Below are 8,195 nucleotides of genomic sequence, written 5' to 3'. Positions count from 1 at the left end.
TTTTCCAGATTATGTAAAATTTATGTTACCAAAGCCTGCTCTTCTTTCTTTTTGTTTTTCCTATATTTTTAACCCCTGTCTCTACTTTAAGCTCACTCTGGCTGGGGGAAAGGAGAATGGTTTGCTGCTGGGACAAGGTCTAGCAACTTATAGGTTACGTGGTCTTTTGGCTTAAATTATACGTACTGGGTGGGTGAGGAATTAGACGTTATAGAGAGCCAACTCCTTTCACCTATGGAAAATGAAGACTGCATTTTTGGATGTAGGCAGAGCTAGAGAGCCCTGGGGTGAAACAACAGCAATGCAAGAGGAATTGGGAAAGTGAGCAACTGCCTCTATATTAAAAGACGCTTCGTTTTCAATTCTTCGAGCCTTTGGGGAGAGCAAGCCCAGCAGTGGGGAGCAGGGTTGATGATCGGGGGAAGCACAAGAGACTGTGGTCTCAATGCACCTCCTGCTTTCTGTCCTAAGCGGGCGAAGGGGCGCGTTCTGCTTTCATGTATGCTGGTATAAATCCAAGTCCTGCATCTGCTCTGGATTTGCACCAGGGCACTGGAGCAAAAGGGAGCCCTGGGAAGCTGCAAGCTGAGCTCTAACGATGGCACCCATTAATGGGAAGGCTGATTACTCATTGACAAGCAGCACTGGGTGAGGCTTTATGCAGAGGAATTTATTGGACTTGGAGAGGCATCTCTCCCAAGCCAATAAGTAGCACTGGGAATATGTTTTCCCCTAATGGGAAAGTGCTAAGCGTGGCTCTTTGGATGGTGCTAATAGGCTTTGTGCTGGCAGCAGGAGGTGGTGCTCAACCTCTTCTGCTCCGGATAGCTGAGTGCCGCCACGACTTAGCTCCAATAGCTCTTCTTGGTGGTGCTTTTTGATACAAACCTCATGCTTGAGCTGCTTCCCGTGCCGGAGCTGAATCCTCCAGCCAGGCAGCTCCCGCTGCTGAAGCCGGCACCGCTTGCCCCCATGCTGAGCCTGTTACTGAAGCCTGACCCCAGCCCCAACGTGTTCCCACCTCCGTAGCTGCTCCCAGATGAGACCACAGCTGTGATGGGAAACCATGGGCAGAGGGTTAGTTTGTTTGGACTAGTACAAAGGAATTTCAACCTTTAGTTTCACACATTCATGGTTTTTCTTGGACAGGCTACCACTGCCTGTATTTCACGCATCTTATTCTCTGGTTTTTCTTCCTATCCTGTAGCAGAGCTGGCCTTAGATTTCTCAGTCTCCTAGGGACAGTCTCAATGTACAAAACCTTTCAAGTTCAGAGCTGGTCAGAGAAAAGATGTATCAGGCTTTTTGGCCTCCCCAGTCCCGCAAACCACTGCAGAACCCTAAGTATACTCCATTTTGGGGCTGGTAACTACTAGCTACATAGCTCATTGTCTTATCCCGGTACATTTAAGGAATAATTCAATGAATACTCAATCTGTTGTTGAAGAGCCAGAATACTTACAAATATTCACTGCACCGACGCCTTCTCCAGCCAGCCTGGAAGAAAGAGAGGACAGAGAAGGAAGGGCTTGTTATTTAGGACAATTTCAAGCATCAGTTTGGCACCAGGGACATTGGATAACAGAATGGTCTGGGGTGTTACGGTCTGATGATGAGGGTCCAACAGGAATTCAAATAACACCTGTATCTGCGTAGGATAGGCGTGTGCTTTCCCTGCAAGTTTTTGTGGCCCTTCCCTCTGTTGCAAGGCAAATGTGAAAACATCTATGGGTTTGGACATTATTTGGTTTGCAGGGGGAGCCACCCACCTGCTCTCCTCGCCCTCCAGCAGCTTCCTGTAGGTCGCAATCTCGATGTCCAGGGCCAGCTTGACGTTCATCAGCTCCTGGTACTCACGGAGCTGCCGGGCCAGGTCGGCCTTGGCTTTCTGCAGAGCATCTTCCAGGCCAGACAGTTTTGCCGTGGCATCTTTGAGGGCCAGCTCCCCACGCTGCTCAGCATCTGCGATGGCCGTTTGCAAACTGGCACACTGCAAGAAGTGGAAATAGGTCTGGTGACCTCTCAGGGGGTTTGGACCCTGATTTCCAGGCATCCTTGCAAGGGTACAGCAAGGGAGTGGAGATGGAGGTGCCGCATGTTTGGAGGGGTCCCGCGCACCGTACCTGTTTCTTTACACTATCAATTTCTGAGTAGAGCCGCTGGATCACACGGTTCATCTCTGAGATCTCCATCTTGGTGTTGTGGAGGTCGTCCCCGTGCTGGCCAGCCGTGAACTGCAGCTCCTCGTACTGAGATGGGCCGGGAGAGGAGACACCAGGGCACAGTCAGATCTGGGCAGGAGCTTGAACTCACCGGTAGAGATTGACCCTGCTCTGATCCTCTCTTGACCAGGTCTTCTGTCGCTTTCTGTACTCAATCCAAGCTCTTCCTCATGAGCTTTAGCATATTTCCTTCCTCCCTCTATCTCCTTATGCTCCTCTATCTCTCGTTGTCAAAATGGCATTTTCACATGTCCAAGAAACTAAAGGAAATCCTATCCAAATCGATTTGATTTTACACCCTACTCCCCTGTCCTCTCTGCTTGCACTCCCCAGTATAAAATAGCCTTTGGGAAATGCTAAACAAAAATTTTCCTAGCTCACCTTGTTAATTTTCACATCCTCACCTTGCTCTGGTACCAGGACTCGGCCTCTGCCCGGCTCCGGTTGGCGATGTCCTCGTACTGCGCTTTGACCTCTGCAATGATGCTGTTCAGGTCCAGGTTTCGGCTGTTGTCCATGGATAGGACCACGGAGGTGTCGGAGATCTGTGACTGCATCTGAGACAGCTCCTTTAAGCCAAACAAATCCATTCTCAGTCCCAAATGTTTCACTGTTGTGCTTGTCCCGAGAGGATGTGTGGTAGGGGGGTAGGAATGGGGAGGAACTGCAGCTCCGAACAGCTCTCTCGGGCTGGTTTGATCCTGTCGGTACCAGGAGAATGGGGAAATAGCAGAACTGGGAAATTCGGGATATTCTTACTGCTTCGTAGAAGGCTCGCAGGAAGTTAATCTCATCTGTCAGTGCATCCACCTTGGTCCCCAGGTCCACCTTGTTCAAGTAGGCGGCATCTGCATCCTGGAACCACGACAACAGAGGTAGTGAACCAAACCTATCTGCGTCCTTGTGCAAAGACCAGTTGTCATTTAAGACGAACCTCTAGAGACAAACCAGAACTGAAGACTTTCTTGACCTCTGTGCCTTTAAACAGAGCCAAGAGTGAACTGGTTTCTTCCCTCCACCTTTTTTGGGGGGGAGGGAGGGATGACGTCCATAGATCTAAGCAATTTTTGACATGTCAGAAGCTACTGAATTTCCCTTTTCTTGCCAGTGCACAGACAGATACTTTGGACAATGTTTGAAAAAGTGGAAGTTTCTTACTGCGTCTCCTGCAGGTGGGACCAGGGGGTCTGTGGAAGGTGGGATTGGATACAGAGAGGCTGCAGAAGTGGCAGAGCATCTGGTGGAGTGACTACAAGGTACGGATGACCCAGATCTGATCTGGTACCTGGGGTACCAGGACTCACCTGAATTTTGGATGAGGGGCCTGAAACAAGAATAAGCTATTGCTGAGGACTGACACACTGGCACAATTGGGTGTTTCTGCTTCAAGGAGGGATGACTACATGTTTGCTAAGTGCTTTGCCCAGCTTGGCACTGTCGGATAAAAAGGGTTATTTGCATTCAAATGCGTTTTGCCTTTAAAAAGTGTGTCCCTTCTTTGTTGTTGGTGCCTCACCTTCTTGAGCAAAACAAAGTCATTCTCTGCAGTCGTGCGCTTGTTGATCTCCTCTTCGTACCTGTTGGGAAGGGGAGATGAGCAGCCCTTTACAGCCTCCATACTGCAACCCACCTCGTCCACCCCGGGTGTATGGAAATCCCTCCTCCACGCATTCATTGCAGGGTGCTTGTGGAGAGACTAAAGAGTCTGTTCCCAGGGGCATTTACCACCGATGCGTAGATCTTTGGAGGAAACAACAAAAATAGCTACCTTGTCCTTGCTATGTCAGTGCATATGTTATGTGTAGCATTATTAGGTATATATATCTCACCGATTATGATAGAAAGACAGCACCCTTGGGCTAGGTGGTGGGAGGAGGCCATCTAGAAAAGCTGCAGGCCTTCATTAAAGGCACGTTTTATCCTCCCAGAAGTTTTCGCTGTGAATGGGAGCCTTGTACTCTCTAAATTTTCTCAGGCCGGGAGGGCTGGGTGGAGCCGTAGCTGAGCTCATTGCCGCCACACCTGGGTTAGTCAGAAGAGCCGGGATCTCTGATGCCAGCTCCCGCGGTGGCTTTGGGAGGGCTGGGGATGGCCGGGGAGGAGGGAGGAGGATGGCCTGGGCAAGGAGAGCCAAGGTCTGGATCAGCAGCAGCGTGCAGTCCCACTCTTGGGAAAGGATAAAAACCAGCAATAGCCATGGACTGATGCCCAGCTCAAATGAAATGATTAAACGGGGGAGATGAAAGACAGGAGTTCAAAGGAGGGAGTCCGTGCAGCTAATAAAATGTTAGCCTTTCATGACCCTTTCATGGGGGACGATTTCTTCACATCAGGAATACCCAACCCTTAAAATAATTTCCATTAAGCGAAGTCCTGGCCTGTACATAGCTTTGTGCGTCTCTAAGCTCTTAGCCACATAGAAGAGGAAAACTAATTTGGCATATGTCTAATTTCTAATTGCCCTATGGATTAGTATTTGACTCAGAAGAGCAAAGCATTAGGAGGAATACTTTGGGATCCACAAAGTTTAAAATAAAGGTAAGAAGAACAAATTCCTAGGAAATGGGGACAGAAGCAGTGACTTCCTTTTGGTAGGCGCAGGCATCGTTGCCACAATGGAAGATGATGGTCCCTGCCCAGCGATGTGTATGACGTAATTGAGCTTTGCCCAAAGATTCCCTGAGCTGGAGCCAGAAGGAATATTTGCCACTTTGTCAGGTGCAGGCAGAGTATTAAAGTCTGAACCTCTTCTATGACGTGGCCTTTGGTTGTCAAAGGATTTCTTGTCTGAAGTCATGGAGCAGCCAAGGGTCTTTTCTCAGCTGAGCAATCTCTCTTGCTGCTTTGCTGCTCCAGACTCTGCTAACGTCAGACATTGCTTTTCAAAATTTACAATTGCTTTCACCGTGCGCCTGTGACGAGAACAGGAGGAGGACACTCTCTGCCCCAGTTAATCAGTAGCAGTATTGTGCTTACAGCTGGGATTCATCTCCAGTCAGCTACCTGGAACTTGGCTATTTTGGCTAAGCTCTGTTCTTTGGGGTTTCTTCTGTAGCTAATGGAGAAAGATATTTATCTCCGGAATGTCATCTGTCCCATCCTAAAATGAATTAAGGAAATCCGGATGCCTGATTTGTAGCAGACCCTGAGGTCTTACGTGGCCAAACTGACACAGGAGATATTTTTTTTCTCTGTTAAATGTTTCTTTTCTGAAGGCACAGAGAACCATAAGAAAGACGTCTCAAAATAGACCATGGATGATGATTTCTCTTCCCCAAGGCAGTTGTTTCTGTTCTGATGCTACTTTTGGGCTAGCGGCACTGTTGGTAAGGGTGGCAGAAAGTGTCAGACCCATGATCTCCCAAGAAAGGGAGAGCAGAAGGGTTTTGGCAGAATGCGCGTGTCCTTGTTTTGAATTGCAGCCTGCACCTAGCTCTCATCTCTCGTTTTTCTGGTTCCAGATTGACAATTTAAGCTCCTTACTTATTCACATCCATTAAGCAGTGTATCCCCCGTGGGCATGGTAGCAGACACCAACGCTTGGTAGATGTTTTTCCAAAGTGCAAGGAGTGGATGAGAGAGGGAACACCTCCTCCTAACAGCCTAAAGAGTTAATGAGCTGAGCTGAAACCCTTGCCCAAGATTTCAGTGACTTTCCATGGGCTGGAAGCTAACTCCTGACTTTCAGAAGTGCTAAGACTATCCGATACATTGATGTTAAAGGACATTATAATAATTAAAAAAAAAAAGAAAAAAGAAAAAAAAAGAAAAACACCTAAGCACACACTTAAAATTAATCTTTCTTTTTAGACAGTTTTTCTCTCCTGGAAAGGAACACGCATCAGTAAGAAATGTGAGTGTTCATAGTGCTCAATAGTCTTGTTAAGATTCGGGTTTCATCCTGGTCTGTATTAAAATGACTGCACAGGAGCTGAAACCATTTGGAAAGCTTAAGCTCTGGACAGACTAAGCTTTTGAGAAGCTGCTCCTGAACTCCTGTGGATGTCTGACCATCTGAGCGTTTTGCAACATTTAAAAAGTTCACCTGTCCCTGCAAAAAAATTGCATATGTCTTGCAAGAGGTAGTGTGCTGCTGCTGCTGACGTTTATACAGCAGCTAAAGCGAGGGGAACCGAGTCACCTTAGTCCTTTCTGAGGTCTCACAGTTTTGGGTTTGCCTTGGGTCTTTTAACTCATCCAGGAAGAAGATAGAGTGAAGAAAAACTGGACAGGTTTCTTTCTGTGTGTGCGTTGCTTACCTGATCTTGAAGTCTTCAACAGCATCCTGCATAGCCTTCAGCTCTGAGCTGAGCCGCAGCCTATCCCCTCCTAGAGCCTCGAGCTGTCTCCTCATGTTGCTGATGTACACGTCAAACATAGGTTCAAGGTTATTCTTCACAATTTTTTGGTCTTTCAAGAGGCTCCATTTGGTCTCCAGTACTTTATTTTGTTGCTCCAGGAACCTCACCTGAAACCCATCAGAACAATTTAAATCATTTGGGATCATCAACTCAAAACTTGCCTCACTTTTCATGAGATGGGGGCTTTAATGTGAGGGGGTTTTTGGTTTTGTTTTATGTAATTGAAAGTGGGCTTTAGGTGGGCATGTCATCAAAAGATCATTGGTAGGAAGACTTGGAAACCAGGAGCAATATTCAACTGCAAAGAAACCTGGAAAAATAATTTGCACCGTATCCAGACCGTCTATAGAGCTCTGACAAAATGAGCTGTATAGACAGTCGGGATATGGAGGTAACAAGCTGAACAAAATCCTTAACTCTGCATTAAGGATTTAGAAGTAAATTTATAATGTTGTGAGCAATCCTGATCCTACTCTACAGGCAATGGCAAACATGCCAGGCTGGATGAAGTGGAACGTGTCTTACCTTGTCGATGAAGGAGGCAAATTTGTTGTTGAGGGATTTGATCTGGTCCTTCTCCTCCTGCCGTACTCTGTGCATGTTGGGGTCAATCTCCAAGTTAAGAGGTACCAAGAGGTGTTTGTTGACCATGACATCTTGAATACCTCCAAACCCAGGTCCACCAGCTCTACACGCCAACCCGCCGTGACCTGACACGTAACTGTATGCTGGTCTAGCACTAGCAGAACGATACCCTCCGCTCATGGAAATCTTGCTTGCCCCTAGACTGCGAAGGCTCCTGCTGCCAAAACCACTGCTGATCCGTCCCACGCCTCCACCGCTGCTGCGGGACATGGACACAGAGCTGAAGCTCCTTCGGTTAACAGGCATAGTGGCAGAAGCAGTACTGAAACTCCTAGTGAGTCCTCCTGACCTAATGCCGACTGACTTCTGTGCAATCGTTCACCAGTGGCGAGAGTGGAGGACAATGAGGTGAGATGGCAGGTGAGTAGAAATCTTTGGGAGTTTGGATCAGGAGTCCCCTTGCCTTTTATCCTTTTGGAGAGCTGGGCTTGTCCGCAGAGGACCGCTTAGTTGACTGAGGTAATCGGTTTGGTATGCTGGCGCATGGCCACCTTTCCCAACCCGTTAATCACCAGACTCGCTAATGCAATGGGCTGTCAACCTTTAGGCTCATAAAACTAACCAAATTTTCTAACCTGTGTTTTTCAGAGTGGGGAATACTGGTGGGGGAAAAAAAAAATATTTCTGTCCAGAAGTTCCCTTTGGGCTTGCTTTTAATTTGGTTAATGGTGTCAGTGCCCATTTAGTTTAAAGCTGATGGGATTGAAGTTGCCACAAGAGGGAATCTAGAGATGTTGAAAATGCCGGTTTGACGTGCTTTGCTAAAGAAAAAAGTGACTTTTCTCCCCGAGTGCCAGCTGTCTTGGGGTTGGAGCAGCCTGTCCTGATCTAGGCAAGAAGTTAGATGTCTTGGTCTGCACTCCTCATCTTTGCAGGCAACACTTCATCTGCACAGAGGTATTTCTGGTAAAGATGATAATTTGGGAGGCACCTGTGCCTTTCTGTTGGCTACAAAGGGAGCCTGGAT

At 47.6% G+C, this 8,195-nt stretch overlaps 1 protein-coding gene across 1 annotated transcript; it reads right to left on the bottom strand.

Moving 5' to 3' along the window:
• Positions 1–7,580, bottom strand: LOC104019214 (keratin, type II cytoskeletal 75). Its single transcript, XM_009472440.2, has 9 exons — positions 7,109–7,580; positions 6,482–6,690; positions 3,739–3,799; positions 2,982–3,077; positions 2,627–2,791; positions 2,124–2,249; positions 1,770–1,990; positions 1,463–1,497; positions 1–1,051 (listed from the first exon to the last, which is right to left on the bottom strand). Exons 1-9 carry the CDS (start codon positions 7,472–7,474, stop codon positions 846–848), a joined length of 1,485 nt encoding a protein of 494 aa, XP_009470715.2. The 5' UTR covers positions 7,475–7,580; the 3' UTR covers positions 1–845.
• Positions 7,581–8,195: the final 615 nt, after the last annotated feature.

Source organism: Nipponia nippon, unplaced genomic scaffold (assembly GCF_047370975.1).
Source record: "Nipponia nippon isolate SJK-2023a ecotype South Korea unplaced genomic scaffold, ASM4737097v1 scaffold_35, whole genome shotgun sequence".
In the NCBI taxonomy this organism is placed as follows: domain Eukaryota; kingdom Metazoa; phylum Chordata; class Aves; order Pelecaniformes; family Threskiornithidae; genus Nipponia; species Nipponia nippon.
Note: the sequence above shows the minus strand (reverse complement) of the source record. Positions and strands in the feature narration are given on the sequence as shown.

Coding starts and splice junctions, on each gene's coding strand:
- LOC104019214 (XM_009472440.2), bottom strand. CDS start 7,474: ATGCCTGTTAACCGAAGGAGCTTCAGCTCTGTGTCCATGTCCCGCAGC. Junction 2,250..2,626: donor AGTCCTGGTACCAGAGCAAG/GTGAGGATGTGA, acceptor GGCCCATCTCAG/TACGAGGAGCTGCAGTTCAC. Junction 1,052..1,462: donor CGTCGGTGCAGTGAATATTT/GTAAGTATTCTG, acceptor TTCCCATCACAG/CTGTGGTCTCATCTGGGAGC.